The following is a 22,030-nucleotide window of genomic DNA, read 5'->3' as shown; positions in this document are numbered from 1 at the left end:
TACGCTCTGGGTAGGAGAGGCTACTGGACAAACAGAAACACCATCTGTGACGATTTAACTTGCTGACAAAGCTGAGTCCATATGCAGTGTGAATAAACATGACACAGGATCAGAAAATTTCATTCATTTTTAGAGTATAAATAATGATATAAAAAACCCTAAATGTTTAGTGTGTTATAAAAAAGTAACTCAAATGTATAAGGCTATAATAGGATCAGGAAAGAGGCAATGGTTAGTTGTAACGCCAAATGTGTAAAGACTAACTCTGAGTTAGGGGTTTTTGTTTGTTTGTTTTTTGGTACCTGGGATCAAATTTGGGTCCTTGCGCTTGCATAGCAGGTGGCGAAACCACTGAGCTAAATCTCCGGCCCAGAGTTAGGGTTTTTTTGTTGTTGCTTTTTGTTTTCTGAGGCAGTCTCTCTATGTAGTTCAGGCTGGCCTCAAACTCATGGCGATGCTCTTGCTTCAGCCTCCAGAGTGCTAGGATCACAGGCAGAGTTGGGTTTTAACAGAAACCTTTCACCGGCGCTGGTGCAGCTCAACTGCGTGTTTGCCAGTTAGCTGTGCTGTTCTTTTCACTGGTTACTGAACAACTGGAGAGCCATGCACCTTGCCTGCCCTGAGGTTTGCTCTTCTCTAACAAGGTGAGGTGTCATTAGAGTTCCCAGGCTGGGGGCGCCTGAGCATTGATGACACGAAACTAAATGACTGTTCTCAGTCACACGGCGTTCACCAAGTCAGTGTCAATCCCCAGATGTGATCCACTCAAGTAATGTTCTGTGGTTCGGACACTGAGCCCAGAGACTCGCACATGTTAGGCAGGCTCTTTACCACTAAGCTAATCTCCAACCCTTTTTTACTTCTAACTTTTGAGATAGGATCTTGCTAAATTGCCCAGGTTGGCCTTGCTCTTGTGATCCTCCTGCCTCAGCCTGCTGAGTATTTGGGACTGCACATTTGGTCAAGGTTGTCTTAAGGCATTTTAGAGAACCTATACTGAGGATCTTGTTTAGAAAGAGGGCTACAGGCCCAGGGATTTAGCTCAGTGATTTTGCTGCCTGCTGCGCAAGCGCAAGGACCCAAGTTTGATTCCCGGTACCAAAAAAAAAGAAAAGAAAAAAGAAAGGGCCACAGACCACTCCATCCCTTTCTTTTTCTTCCTCCCCTCCCCCACCCCTTTTAATTTCAGGTTAAAAATCATTTTTTTTCATATTCCCTTTACTTATTAAACGGTGGTCAATGGATCATCTGCATTACAAGCAATAGGGATTTTTTTTTTTTTTTTTAAGGGATGTTTTGTTTTAAAAGTGTAGGTGCCTAGCCAGGGATAGTGGCCACACGCTGTAAGTAACCCCACCACTCAGGAGGCTGAGGCAGCTTGAACTACATAACAATTGACTATCTCAAAAAAAGAGAAAAAAAAAAAAAGACCTTGGTTTGACTGAAGGGCAGGCAGTTCTGCTCAGTGAGCAGCACAGTCTGCCCGATTAGCCAAAAGGAAAATTATACTGTAACAATTTACTGAACATAGTTAGCCAAAAGAAAAATCATACTGTAACAATTTACTTCATTTTAACACAGCAAATCCAAATATGACTGCTACATCTGCAGTTTATTATGTTCTTTAAAAAAAAATGTTATCTCATTTTCTACTGTATGCACTCTTGGCAACATTTGTAATGTTTTGTAAAGAATTTTTTAAAATGTTATCACTAATATGATTATTAGTGTTTCCTTACATCAGTGAACTATTTATTAGGACCATAATAAATTATGTAATTAATTTCTGGCTCTTTTGAACCGGACTCATTAGTAAGCTAAGGTTTCCTATGTGCATCTCTACGGCATGGCTGCTTACACTCGAACTTGCTGAGTGGTTTCTACACACATGTCACCCACGCCTGGAGAAGAGTCAGTGCTTGTACTCTGCCTTGGGGTCCCAGAAACATATCTTTCTAGCTGTAAGACAGTGCAGAAATTTCACAGCATAATTAAACTATATATTTAAATTTCTTTTTTTTTTCCCCATTAACTTTATTGGTACATTTTAGGTGTAAAATACAGTTACATTCATCATTGGGATCTTGTACCATTACATGAGTCTCTTGGTTCTTATGTTTTTCCCCCTTCCCTTGCCCTCCCTTCAACCCCTCCACCCTTCCCTATTTGCAAAGACCTTGTTTCCATTTTTTTCCTCTTCTCATATTTTTTCCTTGCCCTTTTTTCCCTTCCCCTACCCCTCCCAATTCCCCTGCTCTTTTAGACCTTTTCTTCCTGTTACACAATATCAGCTATACATTTTTTTAATTACAATATTAAGATCTAGGAGACATTACCACAGATTTTACAGAATTTAAAAGGATATAGAAACCATATTACAAAAAATCTTTTTTGAAATAAATTTGACAACTTCTAAGAAGTAACTTGGAAAACAAATTAATGAAACTAACTCTGGAGGAAATACAAACTTTGAATAGCACCTATTAAAGAAAGTATATTCCTAGCTTGAAAACCTACCTATATGACAACAGCAGGCTCATAAACATTTTAACTGATAAGTTATATCAAACAAAGCAGAAAAAAGAAGGAACACTTCTCCCCTCATTTTAGGAACTCAACATTGTGCTAATCCTAAAACTGGATGAAGATAATAGAAGAAAAAAGTATGAACATAGATAGAAATGTGTTTAACAAAACAAACTATTAGAGGTCAGATCTGGCAGGATATAGAAAGTGGTTTTGTTATAGGGATGGCAGTGTTGGTTCAGCATTGGAAGATCCACCCCCAAAAGTCATCATTTTAACAGAGGAAAGGAAAATAAAGTATATATTTAATATAATGAAGAAATCTAGGCAAAAATTACCTGAATTTTTCTCCATGGGTCATTTAAATTTTCTACTGTAAGTAACATTGTAGATTACTGTATTTTTTAACTTAATAAATGAATAATTGTAAAAAAACAATCTACATTTTTTTCTATACATCATTTTAATTTTCTATTTGAATAGGTGAACATATTTAGAAATGCTAGAGGGTGGCAAATTGAAGGACACCCTGAGCAGCACAAACGCCAGCTGCAGCACTGTCAGTTCTGTAATTTGCTTTCTGGGTCAGTTTGCTGCACCGCAGCTCCATGGTCAGGTTCATGACGACCACAAGGGGCCAGAGGCTGATGCCTCCAGGAGGTAAAGAGCCCTTTCTTCAGGAGGCCCAAATGCTCTTTACTTCTAATTACCTTCCTTGGCCTCACCAAGACCTCTAGGTAGTTACTTCCTCCCAAAATTGTAACACAGCAAGCTCATGCCAGCTGAAAATGGACAATGGACAATCTGTGGCTGATACTTTTTTTTTCCAGTACTGGGGATCGAACTCAGGACCTTGCACTTGCCAGGCAGGCATGGTGTCACTGCACTGAGCTAAATCCCTGGCCCTGATGCTTTTTTTGTTGTTGGTTTTTGTTTTGTTTTGTTTTTGAGACAGGGTCTCACTAGGCTGGCCTAGAACTCCAGTGATCCACCTGCCTCAGCCTCCTGAGTGCTGGGATTACAGGTACATACCACCGGCCTGGCTGGCTTACTCATAACTGGCCCCTGTGTCTATGTGAAACTGATACAATGAGTTACCCACTCACTGCTTCCTTTCAGTTTTGATTCCTTGTCTGCAAGGCAATCAGCCATTACTTGCTCTTTTCACTGGCTTAAAAATTCACTTTTTTTTTTTTTGGTACCGGAGATCGAACTCGGGTCCTTGCATTTGCGCAGCAGGCATCGAAACCACTGAGCTAAATCCCCGGCCCTAAAAATCCACTCTTGAAGCCAGTAAATTGGCAAATGAAAGGAACAATCACCGATGTAGTAAAATTATAATGTACACACTCATTCATTCATTCATTCTCTCTCTCTCTTTGCAGGATTGGGACTGAACCAAGGGCTTTCATACTGAGATACATCCCCAATCTTTTTAAAGATTTTTTTATATTTTGAGGCAGGGTTTAAGTGGTTTAGTTGCCCAAGCTGGCTCAAACTTGTGATCCTCCTGCCTCAGCCTCCTGGAATGCTGAGATGACAGGCATGTGCCACCAGGCCCAGCTTCTTCCTTTGTGTGAGGGTCTCAATATGTTGCCGAGGCTGATCTTGATTTTGGGGCCTCCAGTGATCCTCCCACCTCAGTCTACAAGTAGCCGAGAGTACAGCAGTGAGCCCTGTACCCACCTTGATTACTCTAATTTGAAAGCTGTTACCAGACACTCTACTTGTAACATCAGCCTTCCACTGCTAGCACCATGCCAAATTCCCTACCAGGCCAGCTGGAATTTGTTGATGTGTCAGTAACTCTGCCATGCAGATCAAGCAGCTCTATAAAAGCAATACACAAAGCACCTGGAACAAAAACCGATCTACTTGAAATTTTATTGATTTCAAAGGCAGTGTTCCTTTATAAAGACTAAAAACTAAAATCAAGTTGTACAAGTATGCATCATTAGATAAACCACCAAGAAAGCCCACTCAGACTATTCCAGGGCAACCAACAGTTTACACAGAGCCCATGGGAAGGTAGTTTTATTTAGTTTAAACAGACACTAACAGTAGCAACACAATGGCCACAAAATAAGACCATAAAGTGCCTGATCCGAGTCCTGGCCAGGCTCTCACTCGGCTAACATGTTTTTCTTACCACCTGATGAACTTTAAATCTCTGAATAGCTGCACACGACTATACCTGAAGCCCCTTCTCCTAGCTCTCTGCTTTCCAATGGGAGCCAGCTGTCAGGTAAGTTTCCATGTAACCCAAGTTAGCTGGGATAGGGACAGCACTAAGGAGCTCTGTGCCCAGACTGCTGCCCAGGCTGGCCTGGCTCTGCACCCTGGCTCTGAGCATCCTGAGCTTCAGTCAGCTCAGGGTAGAAGGGACCAACCAGCCAGTTGAGGGGCGTGTTGTTAACCAGATAATCCATCACATCGTCTAAAGACTCCTTCATTTTCTGCAGCTGCCCTTTGCTAGAAGTCAGGAGGCTGTCAGACACTTCCATGAAGGAGGAGGCACTTCGGAACGTGGAGAAGATGTCACCCGCGATCAGGCCCGCATCTTCGACATGGCGCCGAATGCCCTGTGGCAGCCCCTGGATGCTGGACAGGAGGGCGTGGCATGTAGTCTGCAGCTGCTGTGTCAGGTTTCGGGCAATGGCAAGAGTGTAAGACTCGATGCGCTAGAAACAAGAAACCTGTGGATCAGCGAGGATCCAACAGGGGCACGTGCAACATCTCAGTCACGGTATGCTGGTCACGAATCTACTGCACAGATGGATTCGCTGCCTTTTTAAACTCTCATCACAACATGGAGTGTTGAAGTTTATTCACACTTCATAGCTTGAGCACAAGCTCAGTCTAATCTGCTCAGCTGAGCAGGGCTCTGAGGTAAAGCCTGACTGTCCAAAGCTCATCTTAAGCCTGAAGAAACACAGCTGGCAGGAGGCTCCACATAGAATGAAAACATACTCCATGCTAGTAGCATAATTTACACTTTCCATCCTCAAACAAGAAGGCATGATATGAATACACAGTGGATACTCAATTCAAGAGACAATGCAGTACAAATTCCCTATGATGAATGTTTCATTGTGTATCTAAAATGTACCAATAAAATTAACTTAAAATTTTTAAAAAATGCATACTAGCTTTGGAGACACAAAGAAGCACTTTCTGGGGTCACAAACCACAGATGCTGCTTCTCCTGTCTGGAGCATGCATCCCTTCGCTGCCCTTCCATCCGCGGCATTCACTCTCGGTGTGCAGATCTGGCTCCCATCTCCCAGAGGCGGCGGCCTCACCAGCCCCTGCCCGCTGTGGTGGGACTGGGCCCTGCCTGCCCAACACCAGCTTTGACTCGCTGTTTGTTCGCACTCACTGTGGAGCAATGCGGGCAACAGTGCCTCTGAGGTGTCAGACAAAGCCACTTCCTCCCATCTGCTTCTTCCTCATAACAAGCAACTCATATACACAATACTGCTAAAGCTAGAAGGAAATTATTCTAAGAGGAGGGAAAGTTGCAATGGGAAGTCTGGCAGAACTCCAGAATTGCAGGGCGACACTGTCCTGGTCACCTCACCTCTGCACAGTGGGATTCGTCGGCGGTGTTGTGGCCAGTGCTTCTCTTCCACTCCACCCATGAGAGACAGAGCTTCTCCTGAGCACCCTGGATTTTCTGGTTGGCATTGTGCATGTTCCTCTTGGCGTATTCAATCTAGAACACAGGGAAAGAAGACAGAGAACACACCAGACATTTGAGTTAGCCTCTTTACAGCTCTGATATAACTCGGAAATTAGGGCTGATGTAGCTCAGTGATAGAGTACTTGCCTAGCATATGCAAGGCCCTAGGTTCAATCCACAGTACCACAAAAGAAAAAAAAAGAAAGAAAGAAAACAGAGGAAGGGAGGGAGGAATGTAAGGAGGGAGGGAAAAAATACAATAAAACCCAAAAATATCTATAAGATTTTAATGAGGACTATCCTTGCTTTCACTGTTATTTATTATCAATATGTGTAAGTCAACCAAGCTGTAGTAGCTCTTTACTGCCCCTATATAACTAATAACTAATTTAACACTGACTCAAAATTTACCTCTGGTTTAGCACAGGTAAGACAACTAAAAAACAATCTGTATATGTGTCAGGGTTAAGTTTGAATTATAAGAAAAGGGAGGAATTCTACCTTCCTCTTTCCTGTTGCCAGCCACCCATTTCCTCTTCCAAGAAGGGTTTTGGTGCAGCAGACAGCACATCCTGTTCTGCAACCTGGCAATCTTCCTCAGCTACAACAGCCCACTGTGAGGCACTATGAGTGCTCTCAGCTGTGTGACTGTCACAGTCTCTTGCAACTCTAAACAGACACACCTAAGGTTTATCTGTAGGAAAATTCCTAGTTACAGCTGGCCAAGGTACAGATGGGCAATAACTTTTCTAGAGTAGTCCCTTGAGCCAGTCCCCTCCTTAAATCTCCAGAAGCACACAAGTATTGCTCTCTATCGTTACCAACAGCATCAAGGGGCTGGGAATTTAGCTCAGTGGTTCCAGAGCCTGCCTCACAAGTGCAAGGTCCCAAGTTCAATCCCCAGTACAAAAAAAAAAAAAAGAAAGAAAAAAGAAAACACCAACATCAAATGTCATTGGTGTTGCAGGACAAGCGAGGTGTCTGGATACCTTCGTTAAGACCATCGTAACTCATCTATCTTCTCAGCCATTTTTATTGCTTTTCTATGAGCTGTCCGCGCACTCCCTGCCCACGGTGTTCTGTTAGGTTGCTTGTAAGATCAGAATTCTTGGTTTTCATGATCCCATTTCCTCTAATCTCTGGAGACAGACCAGCGTCCTTCGAATGGTTGACTGCGCTGTACTCACCAGGTGAACAGCGGAGTGGAGCCGAGCAATGGTCTCCTGGCTTTTCAGCTTGGCATCTGTGACCCTGCTGAGAGCCTGCTGGTAGGCCCGGGCACGGAGCTTGATGGACAGGGATCCCAGTCTAATGTAACAGCTTGGCTTCTGAACCACATCAAATCCTTCTACTTTCTTTGCTTCTTTTTCTGAAGTTAGAAATCAGGGACAACAGAAATTGAAGGGCTCAACACTATAGGTGAGGAGGCCTGAACTCTAACCTGGGTCTTCACTTTGTTGGTTCTGCCCACCCCCCTGGCAAACATGCACTTCTGTGTGCCAGCCAGCTTCTGGGCCTGAGTGCCCTGAACACACTACAGCACCTCGGACAGAGCACAGGGGTCTGCACATGGGAGCGAGAGCTGCTGAGCAATGCACGCCTGGCCCACTATAGAAACGAATCTGCCTCAATCAGTGAAGAGTCTTTCTAATGATGACTCCGAAAGGCAACCCATTAATGATAATCTTTTACATAAAATACTTTGAGTCTAATTTCTCTTGAAGTTTCAAAACTTACTATATTCAAGTCAATAATAAACTTAAGATTGCTTTGACAAGGAAATCTATAGACAGAAAGATTAACATGTCCACAATGGGGCTGTAATTCATGTCTAGCTGCTGGGCGCTCCAAACCACCACTGGTGCCTGCGTGACCATCCATCGGGCGTGGGGCAGTCCCAGGGTGGGACAGGCATGCTCAGGCCACAGTGGTCCACACTGGCAGAGCAAGTTAATACTGGCTTGGGAAGGGACACAAGGGCTGACTACAAACGGGCATGAAGGGTATCTTAGGGCGAGAAGCTCAGGCTAGCGCTGGACTGTGGCAATAGCTGCACAGCTCTGAAAATTTAGACTGCAAATAGGTGAATGTTTTGGGATACAGTCTCTCTAGATGAAACTATGTCTTAAAGACTGCTTAAGACACAAAACATTACTGCAAGACACAGCTCCCATTACCGAGCTCTTCCTCGGTGAGAGGCAGGTACTGGTCCACCAGCAGCTCCGACGTGGTGAGTGCAGTCTCCAAGCCACTGCTCATGAGCCGCACCACCAGACTGTCCAGAACCGTGTGGATGCTGCCGTTGACCACAGACTTGGTCTTCTCCACGCCATCGCTCACTGCACCCTTCGTCCTGTCCACCACCCCTGTGATCTTGCTGGCCACAGAGTCCTTCGCCCCCATCACAGTCTTGGTCACAGTGTCTCTCACCCCAGTCACGGCACCTTTGGCATTGGCGACCACCTGCAAGTGGAAAAGCAAACCGCCTCACTGACCACTGGAGCCACGAGGTGAAGAATCCAGTGCTCTCACCCCGACTTCTGGTCTTGGCCAAGTCACAGACATTTAGTGCGCCTGAGTCTCCTTGTCATGTGTCTGCAGACCTGTGCCACTCTTAAAGACTGTCCAAGGTGCAAACAGGTCAAAGGTGAGAGATTAGTCAAGGCATGCTGGTTATTCTGGATGCAACTGGACATATTAGGGGTGTGGCTTCAAGCAAAGTTACTTTATCTAGAGAGAAGTGCCACTTTCCCTGTGGGCATGCTCATAGCAGAGTGCAGCTCAGACCTGCCCGAGAGAGAGCGAATCCCAGGTACCCTGTGCACACAACACATAGGAGGGGCTATCAGTACACCATCCAGGGTCTCACTATGGAGCTCAGGCTGGCCTTGAACTCATAGTAATTCTCCTGCCTCAGCCTCCCAAGTGCTGGGATTATAGGCGTGCACCACCATGCCTGGCTGGCCAGTTCCCCATCCTGCTGGAAATAGTCTCAGATGTCTCTCACTAGCCCAGAGCCATCTAGGTTAAGGGAGACATGTGAGGGGAGGGACAGGAACAAGGACGACATGGCAGCAGGACAGCCACAGAGAACACTGGCAAGAAATCTTTAAGTTACTTGTTCTACCACAGGGGAAATTATTTACAGAGACACCTCATCTAACTTGTTGTTTAAGTTTAAATGAGGAAGTTGATTTTTTTAATATTATACACAGGTCACCAAAATTGAAAGAAAATACCTAAAATGGAAAAACAGAAAATAACTCTCACCATTAGAGTAGTCTCAAGCAATATAAGTGAAAATTTAAAGTTATGCATACAAGCATTCTAAAGCTTGCACCCTAAACTGTATCTATTTAAATCATGAAAGACAAAAAAAAAGAAAACTAAATTTAAAAAAATAAATAAAATAAAATAAATCATGAAAGACAGAGCCAGAAATTTCCCTGAATGACATAATTTCAGACTATGCTGTGTGCCTTTTGTTGTTGTTGTTTAAGACAGGGCCTCACTGTATACAGGCTAGCCTTTAACTAGCTATGTAGTCCAGGGTGGCCTCCTGATCCTCCTGCCTCAGCGTCCTGCCTGGTTCCATGTTATATTCTTAATCTGAAAGGAAACTTTAAGACATTATCTGAATAAAAAGGCCATAGGTTGATGAGGCTCATTTTTGTCAATAATGGCTAGCTGCCCATAATGCACGGTGGTCCCCATCAGCCCTGCATGAAACCAACACACCACTGTGTTTATCCAACACTGCCCAGGAAGCGGCTACGTAACAGGCCCACTTTACTGCTCTGCAGGCAGAGGCGAAGTCACACAGAGAGCAGACTATGCATGCTCTGGCCAAAGGTGACAAGATACAACCTGACGACAGCACAGGAAAATAGTGGCCATTACTCTTTCAGAACTAAACCCAAGGCTGGGGATGTAGCGCAACAGAAGAACACTTGCCTAGCACCTACAAGCCCCTGATTTAAATCCCCAATACCACCACCAAAAGAAAAGGAAAAGACAAAAAAAGAGAACAAGTGTTTGCAGGTCTGTGGCTATGCACGGGCTGGGGCACCTTGGTCCCAAGCTCACCTGGGCTGTTGGCTGATTCAGGATGGGCAGTCTCTCGATCCTGTCCAGGCCTTTACAGGCATAAGTGTTGGCAACTGCAACTGGGAGAACCACACGGGAAAATGTTAATGTCAGAGTGTAGGCATAAAATGCACACATGAGCACACCTGATACCTTTAGCTTCACTGGAAAAACATCAAGAATGTTGACCTTTTACCACAAAAATGCATCGCCTGGTTTCTTTGGCACAGACAGGAAGAAGCAAACTGCTGGCAACTTTCCTCCTCTAAAAGGGAAACAAGGGGTGGAGAAGACAGCAGGCAGAGGCATCACAGGCCAAGCAGAAAGTTGGCTAAGGAGCATCTTCCTCATCTATCGCCGTCATGTTAACACCAGGAGGAGTGACTCCGAGAACCTTTGTTCAAGGAATAAGGTTTCCAAGCCTCCTCTAAGTTAGCCTCTCCATGCTAGTTTACCTACCTAACCCAGCATACAGCAGAACACTTTGGATTCTCACCAGGAAACAGTACATGAAAAGCACCTGTGGTCTCCCTGAGAGGCCCAGGTTTTAGATTTAGTTTTTTTGTTTGGCTTTGGTTTTGGTTTTTTGAGACAGGGTCTTGCTGTGTAGTTCAGACTGGATTTGAACTCACTATGTAGCCCAGGCAGCCTCGAATTCACAGCAATCCTCCTGCCTCAGCCTCCCGAGTGCTGGGAGCACAGGTGTGCACCACCACGCCCAGCAAAGGCCCATGTTTTAGTACAAGCTTCCCCTCAAAGATGACCATGCAAAGTACTCATACCAAATCCACCTGAGAATTAGCTTTGTTTGAATAACTGCTTTTTTTCCCCTTATATTCCTAAAAGTCCCTGACTTAACCCTTGAAGGGAATTATTTGATTTAAATCTTTTTTTTTCTTTGTTGTTGGTTGTTTTCTGGTACTGGAGATTGAACCCAGGGCTTCGAGCATGCTAGACAAGTGCTGTGCCACTGACCTACATCCTAGCCCTTTATTTTATATCGAGACATTCTCACTAAATTGCGCAGGCTGACTTCAAGATTGTAGTACTCTCCTTCAACTTCCTGAGTAGCTGGGATTACAGGGCTACACCACGAATGTTCCCATTTTATCCTTTTTGCTGTTGTTCTTGTTTTGAGACAGGGTCTCGATGCATAGTTCAACCTGGCCCTGAACCATGTAGCCCAGGATGGTTCACACTGATCCTCCTGCCTCAGCCTCCTGAGGATTATTGATGTGTGCCAACACACCTAGCAAAGATATTATTTTGTGACTCTGGACTGAACCCAGGGCCTCAAATATGCAAGGCAAGTCCTCCACTGAGCGACCTCCCCTCCCCAGACCCTGCCACTATAAACTGAGGAGGCATGAAGTTCACTGCCACCACCACTGCCCTTTTCCACAGCCTTCCCATCAGCCCAGAAGTTGGTAGGAGGTTTCTTTCCGGTGTAAGGAAAATGTTCGGAACTGTACATCTGAAGTGGGTGGATGTGTGGCATGCTAATTCATCTCTGTGCAGATGGAAAGTCCGTATCCTCTGCACAGTTGCAGGAATGTCAGATGTCCCCGACTGCTCTAAGCTTGCCCTGCGACGTGTTAGGAATGGGCATCTGCTGGGCAGGCGCAGCCTTCTGCGATAGTCAGGGTTGCTGGTGGTTTCTAGGTGAAAGGAAGACCTCAGTGCGCCCGGGAGGGCTGAGAATCACCTGAGGTTGCAGGCGTGTGCTTAGGGCTCACTCCTTTTTTAAAAAATCGGAATCAATTTATTTCATACACGTAATGTACAAGAAATACAACAATAAAAGTAAAAGGTGGCTCAGCCGGAAGTGGACCGGGCCCAGAGCCCTGCTCCCCCGGCCCGGCAGCGGAACTCACCGTGCGGCTCCAGCCTCTGGACCACGGGCAGCACACCGCTCACGGCCGCGGCCCTCACGCCCCGCTCCGCCGCCTCGCACGCCGCCCGCAGGTAGCGATGCCGGCCCTTCGCGTCCCCGTAGGCCGCGCTCAACAGACCGCATGCGGAGCTCAGCAGGGGCAGGCCGGCCACCCGGGCCGCCAAGCTCTGCAACCAGAGGGCGCCGTTCACGTCCCCGAGGCCGCTGGACGCGCCTGCCGGAGGGAGACCCACCGCTGCGGGAGCCATAGTCTTCCTCCGGGAGCGCGGCCTGTGGGAGGAGCTGCTTCAGGCGCGGCCTGCCGGCAGCCAGGGAGCGGGAAGGGGGGGAGGGGGGGAGCCGGGGGTCTGGGGAGCCAGGGACCCCGCCTTAGCGGTCACTGCCAGGGCAAAGCTGGGGAGCGACTCGAAGGACCCGAACCCCGCATGGGAGCTCCCAGCCCCGGGACAGCGGGACTGTCGGTCGGGCGTGGGAGGGCGGCTGAGGCACACAGACCAAGCTCAGGAACCGCGCGGGGCGGAGGGAGACGCGGAGCTTGGAGCCCGAGGAAGCCGGCGGCGTGGGGAGAGGAGCCGAGGCCTGCCGGGAGCAGCCCCTCACCGACCTAGCGGGACGAGCCGGAGGTAGGGCCGGAACCAAGCACACCGCTCGCCCGCCGCGCCCGGCTTTTGTACCCGCGCGCACGCGCCCTGCGGAGCCCGGCGCCTCAGTGTGGCCCCTGCCGGCGGGGCGCGGAGGCGGGAGGGACCGCGGACGGTGACTCAACCCGCGCCCTGAGCTGCGTTCCTCTGCCTGCTTCTACTTCAGAGCGCAGTGTAAAGAGCCTCGGAACACTTCCTTCTCCCCCCAAGACCTAATTCCACGTCACCCCCGAACGATAGCAGGGTCTTTATGCAAGATGATCAACTTTGTTTTTTAATGTGTGGGTTATGCAGTAAATTTTTTTAAAAATCTAAATCATCCACATCTGAATTCCAGGGTGATTTGAGCACACAGTGGTGCAGCCACCAGGGCCGGCAGGGCTCAACGCCCTCCGAGGTCTCGAGGTAAAGCCCCCTCAGACTCCCCTGCCTATGGGGAAGGGAGAGGAGCTGAGTGGGGAGACCAGGACAGGAACCAGCTGTTTGTTATGCTGGAGGTTGAAGTGCGAATCCCTCAGAGGCGTTCCCCTGGACTCCTGAACCAAGGTTGCATGCACACAACTGCTGTTTGTCTCATTTAAAGCCCTAAATTGACCCCTTAGAAACACTCCTTTCACAGGACTAATTACTATCTAGAATCCTCAGCGAGAAATTCACTGTATCACTTGTCATAAAGAATCCACTTGTCAAAAAACAGGCTCTTTGTCTTGAGAAAAAAGTAAACACAAACTGAAATCGGGAGACTAAAATCAGGAGATTCTAGTAGCCAGCTGGGAAAAGCCGAGTTTGTCACATCCGTTTGTAGATGGCTGACATTGGGAGAGAGAGAGATAGTGGCAGCTAGCTGGGAGAGATTTCATCCATGAGTGGATGGGCTAAAACCAGGAGAGAGATATTAGCAGCTAACTGGCAAAGGAATTGGGCTTGTGTAGGTATTATAGGGGCTAAGGAATCTGGGTGAAATGTTTATGTCTTGGATGCCCAAAGACGGTCTGCTAAGGTGTGTACACAGTTACTGGACCTCTCCATGCCAGGGGGTTGTATACTTCATTTTGAGTCCATTTGCCCTATTTACTGAGAAGCTACTTTTGTTTGCTAAAAGCAGCCTATTTGCTTTCTCCTGTTGGTTTAGGGCAGGCCTGACATCCCCCTCTCTGTAATTCAAAATAAAAATATACAATACTAAGCAATAAAAGTAAGTATATGGAGGTCCAAAAGTTGTGTAGTTTTTTCCCCATTGACAACTACAATGCATAAAACAGTCAAATTATTACTTTTTTTCTTTAATTTTGGGCGTTGTATGTTCTAGCTTTGCTCTAGCAAATGCTTGTTCTGCCTATTGTGATTCCACCACTACTCTGACCAGTTGCTAATCTGACGTTTTTATTTCCTATCAGATTTCCACTTTCACCTACAAAATGCCTCTGTCTTTTCCTTGCATAAGACTCTCAGTCATTTCTCCCTTAAAAATTGAGCAAGTTTCCTTTGCTTTTATTTGCCTGTGAGGAGAAGGCCCCAGAGACCAGTCTGGGCCAGATTCCCCAAGCCCACTCATAGTACTGGGGATTGAAGCCAGGGCCTTCTCTTTGAGCTACATTACATTCCCAACCCTGTTTTTTTAATTTTGAGGCAGAGTCTCACTAAATCTTTCATTGCCCAGGTTGGACTCAAACTCATGACCCTCCTCTCCAGGTGGGCGAACTCCTCCAGCTCACACCAGATTCTCATGTCCCCAGTTCACTTCACAAACCCACGAGGACAAGAACAGCCTCTAGGTGAGGTGTGTAGATCCCAGCAAGGTAGGGTGGTACAGGGAAGCAGCCCTGGGGCATGTCGTTTAGCCATAAAGGCTTCAGGGTTTTGTCTAGTTGCCTCCAGGATTGTATTATGGGCTGAACCCAGGGCCTTCCCACTGAGCTACACCACCAGCCTTTTTTTCACTTTATTTCCAGATTTCCACTAAACCGCTAAACTGTCCAGGCTGAGTTTAAACTTCCAGTCCTCCTCCCTCAGCCTCCCAGAGTGCTGGGATTACAGGTGTGCACTGCCACATCTAGCTCTAATTGCATTTTTTTTTCTGGCAACATGGATTTAACCCAGGGCATCGTTCATACTAAGCATGTGCTCTGCCATGAGGTACAACCTGAGTGTCTCCCTCTGACCTACTGAATCGAGGTCTACATGGTGCCCGGAACCTTCATTTCTATCAGAAACTCTTTGGGCAAGTTTAGTGTTTCTGTTTTGTTTTGGTTTTTTTTGGTTTTTTTGGTGCCAGAGATCGAACTTGGGACCTTGTGCTTGCAAGGCGGGCAGTGGCACCACTGATCTAAATCCCTGGCCCCTAGCTTTGGTTTTGAGACAGGGTCTTGCTAAACCTCGAGGCCAAGACTCCACACATGCGTCTTGAGCAAGCAACACCGTGCCTCATCTTTTGTGACACCCAGCCTGGGTCATTTTTCTCTTGTGCAACCATTCATTGTGCCTGAGACCGTCTATCCTCTAAAGCTGAGTCATTTCCTCTTAAAACTTTACACCCACCCCAGTGGCACTAAAAAGTACTGGTCTTGTTAGGTGGCTGGGTAGCGCGTCCGGCTGTTGGGCTGTGAACTTTGCTCTAGTTCGCATCTGTAGTGACAAGAGTTCTGCTGTGAACTTTCACCTAGATATCTGACTCCCTGAAACTATGAATAGAGAGAGCTCTGCCAATGGTAGACCTAATAATCCTTTTACTCTACTCATATTTGATTAGTGTCTTACCATGCAGTTCAGGCTGGCCTTGAACCCACAGCCTCCCAAGTGCTGGGATTACAGTTGTGCACTAACATGCCTGGCTTTCACTTCTATTTTAGATATCTAAATATTTCGTAAATATTATTAGCGCATACAGTTAGAGTTAAAACTGCCCCCTTTTTTCAGTGCTGGAGATTGAACCCACTGTGTCTGAAACCCTTTTTAAAATTATATTTTGAGATAGGTTTTTTCCTGGGCTAGGCTGGAATTTGTAATCCTCCTGGCTCAGCTTCTCAGAGTGCTGTTATTATAGATAGATGACCTAGGTAGAAATAGTACAGGCAGGGGCTGGGGATTTAGCTCAGTGGTTCCGCTGCCTGCCTCGCAAGCACAAGGACCTGAGTTCAATCCCTGGTACCAAAAAAAAAAAAAAAAGAAATAGTACAGGCAGTCAGATAAGGCCAGGTCCTCGAGAGGGTCAGGACAAAGGTGAAACACACTGCAACTGTGGCTACAGACGCATCTGTTGGATTCCAGGCCTCAAGATAAAGACAAGATGACCAGGCCTGCATGGTTTTTCAAAGGACAGACACCAGGCCTAATGAAGTCTAGATAGACATCTGCCACCCTGGTGGGTGACCAGAGACCTCTGGACCCACCACTTCCTAGGAGAATCTTTGTTCTTTCCATCCACGCTTGTTACATGACTTGTTTCCCAATTGGACCACCATTACCTAAGTGACTATACTGTAACCTTATTGGATAATCACAGCTGTGGCCCACATTGTACCTACGTGGATTTCACCCTATAAATCTCCTTTGTAAAGTGGGGTTCCCAGCTACCCACTTGGGACCCCTCCTGCCTCTCAGGACCCTGGGTGGGGGGAGCAGCTTTGAGGAAGACCTCTTAAAGCAAACTAAAACTAGTCAAAGCAGATTTCTGTAGAGCTTTTTCAAGATATTCAGAGTGAAAAGTAAGAATATAAGGGTTGGGATTGTAAAAATGTGTTCATTCGTGAGTTTGTATAGTAATTTTCCTGGCATTTATGTCAACATTTAAAGCAAGATGTGCTTTAGCCAGGCATGGTGGAGCACACTTGTAATCCCAGCATTTGGGAGGCTGGGGCAGTAGGATTGAGGCGAGTTTGGGGCCAGCCTGGGCTCCATAGTGAGTTTGAGTTGTACTACATGTGATTTGAACTACATAGCGAGACCTTGTCTCAAAAGAAAAAAATAAAAAGTAGAATATGCCTTCATTAACTTATTAACTTTCTGGTGTCAAAGACTGAATCCGGGGCCTTAGGTAAGCCTGAGCTGCATCCGTGGATCCCTTCTTTTCTTTCTGGGCTCTTCCTTGACCCTTAGCCCACCACACAACTGCTGGTTCCCACTGTCCCCTTGGCCTTCCCTGCCTTGCACTTCTGTGAGCACAGGCCCATCCCACCGGTGCAGGTGTGCAGGCTGCACTCTGAGCAGCCAGTGCAGACAGGAGGGCAGCAAACTCTGCAAAGGTCCACAGTGGCAAACACTTGATTTTGCAGCCTGACTGCAAAATCCTCACAGCAGGACATAGAGTCGGGGAGCACTGTGCTCCTACAGAATCTGGGGGGCGGGGACCAGGCTCACTCCCTTGCCCTAGCCAGAGCACTGAGCTTTAATCCACCTTGGCTACACATCTCACACATTTGCAGAAAGCACTTGGTGACCAAAGTGTCTGGAACCTGCTGCCCTGTGTACGTGTTCGAGGCGTGGATCCGCCACCTTCCCTCTCTGGGGATTGTGCTCTGAGCCCCTTTCTGCCAGAGCAGTGCCTGAGGTGCTCACCTATACCCACTGTTAACAGCCCACCTCCCACCTCTCCCTCCTGGCCCCCACCCCAGCTGCCACTGCACTCCCGCATGCCTGGTCCCCGGTGCTGCCTGCTCTGTGCAGCCCTCTCCCCTGGGCCCTTGCACTGTGTTCTCACTTTGGGGCCGAACCTGGACCGTGGCCCTGCACACGGTGAGCATGCACTGCACACTGTCACATCCGACTCGCTTCTGAGGGCAGGAAGCACGTTGCATGGGTCTGTGCAGCACAGGCTCCAGCTCGGCCCTACACCCTCGCCAGCCCTCAGAGCGGTGCCCACAGCCTCCACCTTGCCACGGGGGCCACAGTTACGACACACAGGCATGTACTGTTATTCTCAAGGGTTGTTTTCTGTTTTTGTTTTTTTTTTTTTAGAGACAGGATCTCACTAAGCAGTTCAGGCTGGCCTTAAACTCACTGTGTAGCCAAGGCTGGCCTCAAACTTGAATGATCCTCCTGCCTTCCACAGCTGCCCAACTGGGAATACAGGTATGCACCACCCCACTTGGCTGTTCTTAGATTATGAGAGGACCTGGTTGATGGTTTCGGGCTAAGGAAGTAAGATCCAGGTAAAAGGGACTTGAGAAAAGGGTCTGAGAGAGATAGAGAGAGAGAGGTCCAGAGGCTGAGCTGCCCGAGGTGCTGGTCCACACGGCTGTGGGAGGAAACTACCAGGTGGTCTGGGGCTGCCTGTCCACCCCGAGTGTGTCTGACCACTGCAGCTTCAGAGGAAAGCGGTCAGCAGGGCTGACGTCTGTCTGACCATCTGTCCAAGAACAGCGCTGCTCGGATGATCCAGGGAGGGCAGGAGGTGGGAAGGGAGAGGAGCAGCTCTGTGGGCTTCTGGCGACCCCGGTCCACACAGGAAGCCACATCTATGCTCTTCTGTGGAGTTTTTGGACTCAAATGCTGGAGTAGAAAAGGATCGGGTGAGAGGCGAGACAGCATGGAAGCTTCTGCAGCAAACCATCCACGTCAGCAGTGAAATGAGAATAACAACCCCGAAGTGACTCCGCATGGAGCATTTACTTAGCATGCACAAGGCCCTGGGTTCAGTCCCTAACACCACACACAAAAAAGCAAAACAAAACCCTACACAAATAGTATACTTCTTTCTTTTTAAATGAATTACTTTTTGAGACAGAGTCTCCTCATGTTATCACCGGGGATGGTCTCAGACCTGCAACCCTCAGGCCTCAGGCTCCCTGTGCTGAGCTGTGGGCCTGGGTCAGCAGTTCAGCTACTTCATTTCTCAGTGCCACTATATAACAAACCCACATGATTTTGGTACCTAGTGGGAGCCCAGAACCAACCCCCAGGGATACCAGGGAGGGCTATCTGTATAAAAGGATACACTAGACTGTGACACATACATAATAAAGTCTTTCTACTCTTAGCCTCCATTGTGCTTAGAATTCATTCTTTGATTTTAGAGAACACAAACTCTCATTTCAGGTTGGGAGTTCTTTTCCTTGTTTGCATTATTTTTGCTTGTTTGGGTTACTTGGTGCCCTATGTCATTCCTTTTCCAGGAAATATTCTCCATTTCTTGATTTTTATCTTTCATAGGAAACTGTTATGAATTAGATAGCCAGATCATTTACTTAATGTGAGTAGCTTAAGATTTGTTGTGGTCACAGAATGCTCAATTAGACCCTTCCCTGCCTTTATGGGACAAACAAGACAGGGCTGACTGTGAGGGAGAACATGGCAGTTCAGGGCTGAGGAGGTGGCTAATTGGTACAGCACCCGCCGAAACACTAACGAAAGCTTTCTCCCATAAACATGTCATATAGATATTATATACATCTCATGTATATATCTCATATATATATATTTTTTTTTTCTGTACTGAGGATTGAACTCAGAGCCTTCTCACTGAGCTACATCCTTAGCCTTTTTCCCTCCCACTGGGTTTGAATACATGCCTGACTCTTCATAGATTATTTTCATAATCAAACAAAAGAGCCTTTATTGCTCCAAAATAAAATGATACTGTAGTAAAGGAAACTGTTTCCAATATCCTCCTCCTCCTCTCAATCTCTCTCCTTATCTGAAACATTTACCAAACTAAATGCTAGATGATTTCCTCTCATCTCTGAAAGCCCATGATTATCTGTGAGAAGCCAAAATTACATAACAGAGTGGAGTGAGAAGGCAGGCATGAAAAATCTGGATGCCTGATACTGACACGGGTGGTCAGCAGTTATTGTGCTCCCCAGCTATCCTAGCCTTTGGCTCTGCTCCTGCACTTGCGGGCTGATACCCTGAGGCCTGGAAACCAGCCTGAGCCTTTTTCTTTTTTTTTTTCTTCTCTTTTCCTGTGGCAGGGATCAAACCTAGGGCCTTGTGTATGCCAAGCAAGCATTCTACCAGGCTGACCTTGAGGCTGTAGATCCTGCTGTAGGTAGCTATGTTTGTATCACTGTGTCCAGCAGCCTGGGCTACTTTTTAGTCATTCCTGGATTGTGTCCTAAATCAAGTAAAATCAGAATCTCTGGAGAGGAGCCCCCTTATTTTTTCTAGCACACAGACACCCACTGAAGAGAGCCAATGGTTTCTCTTCTTTCTTGAAATTCTATGATTCTCGGGCTGGGGATTTAGCTCAGTGGTTTCACCACCTGCTGCGCAAGCACAAGGACCCGAGTTCGATCCCTGGTGCCGCCAAAAAAAAAAAAAAAAAAAAAATTCTATGATTCTTGTGACCCAGATTTTAGTGAGCTGTTTTCTGTGATCAAAGCAAAATTAAAAGGGAAAAGCAAATACAAATTAAAAACCTACTGTTTGTTGGGGATGGTGGCTCATGCCTGTGATCCCAGCTCTCTGGGAGGCTGAGGCAGGAGGACTGCAAATTAGAGCCTATGCTACTCAGTGAGCCTGGAGTATTCAGTGAGATCCCAGCTCAACAAATAACACCCTACTTTTTGCCTAGCACTACGAAGTACGATAGCAAAATATGGTTAATATCTAAATAAAAAAGTATTACAGTAAAAGACATATTGCCATTAATCTCCCCTAAATGCTCCCCCTCGCTTTGAACACACTTGCCTTGTCATTCTTGCCACTTTCTTTTCCTTCTTCCTACTTTGTTGTTGTTTGAGACAGTCTTGCTATGTAGTCCAGGCTGGCCTCAAACTCACAGTGATCCTCCTGCCTCAGCCTCCTAAGAGCTGAGATTACAAGTGTGTGCCATCATTCCTGGCTTGCCTCAGTTCTTTTTTTTTTTTAATATTTGAGACAGTATCTTGCTAAATTGCACGGGCTAGCCTCAAACTCTTGATCCTTCTGCCTCACCCTCCCTAGTAGCTGGGACCACAGGTGTGTGCCACCATGTCTGCTATGTAGTACTTTATTTTAATTGATTAATTAATTTATGTTTTGAGACAGCATCTCACTATGTAGTTCAAGGTGGTATAGAATTCACTATACAGCTCAGACTGTCCTCAAACTTGTGGGGATCCTCCTGACTCAGCCTTTTGAGTGCTGGGATTACAGGCGTGCACCACCAGGACTGGCCTTTTTGTTTTGTTTTGTTTTGTTTTGATTGGCATGTATTCTTTTCAAGAGAATAAAAATTACACTAAGCTGTAACCACACGGGATAAATTGTTTATCACTTCTGAAATCTACAAAGCTAGCTACAAAATGGAGCAGAAGAGTAGATGAAAACTGTATTTGAAACTGACTAAGTCTATCTTTTGAACAGTTTTACTTAAGTTAACTATTTCGGGTAGAGAAGCCGATAGGCAGAGGCCATCAGTAGCTAAAAGACATTGCGTTCAGGGCTGTGAGTAGCTAAAAGACATTGCGTTCAGGGCTGTGGTTCTGCAGCCTGCCTAGCAAGGGCAAAGTTTCGAGGTGGATCCCGGATACCAAGGGGAAAAAAAAAAGACATGGAGTTCAGATGGGGAGAAGAGTTTGGCTTTTTGGAAACAAAGTCCGGGTGGCTGGCCCTAGAGAAAGCCGGCAGTGCCCAAAACTCAGGGGCGCACGCGATGGTTCTGGGTGCGCAGAGCTATCCTGTGAGGATGGGAAGCCGCGGTCTGGGGAGGCCAGGCCCCGGGGGGCAGCCCAGGGAGGAGGGAGGGCTGGAGGACGCGAGGTGGAGGCTGTGCCCGTTGTTACCGCGGACCGCAGGGCCAGGCGGGCGCTCCGTGCCTCGCAGCACGGGGGGAGGGCTGCAGATTCCCAGCCTGGAAGGGAACCAGGGCCCGGGAGACTGGGGCAGCGCGGAGAAACCCAGGTGTGCCCGGGCTCTGCGGTGCCTTGGTTTCCTTGCTGCTTCAGTGTTACTTTGTATCAGTTTCACACCTGAAGACAGCTGCGGCTGAACCGCGGGTAAGGCGGTCACACGCGTTGAGGCGAACTGAGACGAACTGTCGCCTGTCCGCACATTGCGGCCGCTCCTCCCCGCTCCCAGGCCCAGCTCTCCAGGGCAGAGCAAGGCAGGGAGTCCCCGGGAGGCCTCCGCACCAAGGCCCTGCAGGTGGTTTTGTTTGTATGCCTGTTTGTTGTTTTTTTCTTCCAGTTTTTGGACGTGATTAAAAAACATTAATAAGACCTACTATTTCTACATGCCTGTCATTAAAACCCTGTGAAGTAAACGAGATTATTTTTGCTGTTT

General features: G+C 47.1%; 1 protein-coding gene across 1 annotated transcript; it reads right to left on the bottom strand.

Moving 5' to 3' along the window:
- Positions 1 to 4,396: 4,396 nt before the first annotated feature.
- On the bottom strand, positions 4,397 to 17,622 carry Plin2 (perilipin 2). Its single transcript, XM_087184160.1, has 8 exons — positions 17,539 to 17,622; positions 12,684 to 12,986; positions 12,169 to 12,355; positions 10,295 to 10,374; positions 8,386 to 8,671; positions 7,396 to 7,577; positions 6,107 to 6,241; positions 4,397 to 5,207 (listed from the first exon to the last, which is right to left on the bottom strand). The coding sequence occupies exons 1-8, from the start codon at positions 17,620 to 17,622 to the stop codon at positions 4,815 to 4,817; spliced, it is 1,650 nt and encodes a 549-aa protein (XP_087040286.1). The 3' UTR covers positions 4,397 to 4,814.
- Between the last annotated feature and the right edge of the window lie 4,408 nt (positions 17,623 to 22,030).

This window comes from Heterocephalus glaber, unplaced genomic scaffold (genome assembly GCF_053883595.1).
Source record: "Heterocephalus glaber isolate CG9 unplaced genomic scaffold, H.glaber_assembly_v1.0 deba00001481, whole genome shotgun sequence".
Taxonomy (NCBI): domain Eukaryota; kingdom Metazoa; phylum Chordata; class Mammalia; order Rodentia; family Bathyergidae; genus Heterocephalus; species Heterocephalus glaber.
The sequence above is the reverse complement of the archived record's forward strand: the minus strand, read 5'-3'. Positions and strand labels throughout refer to the sequence as shown.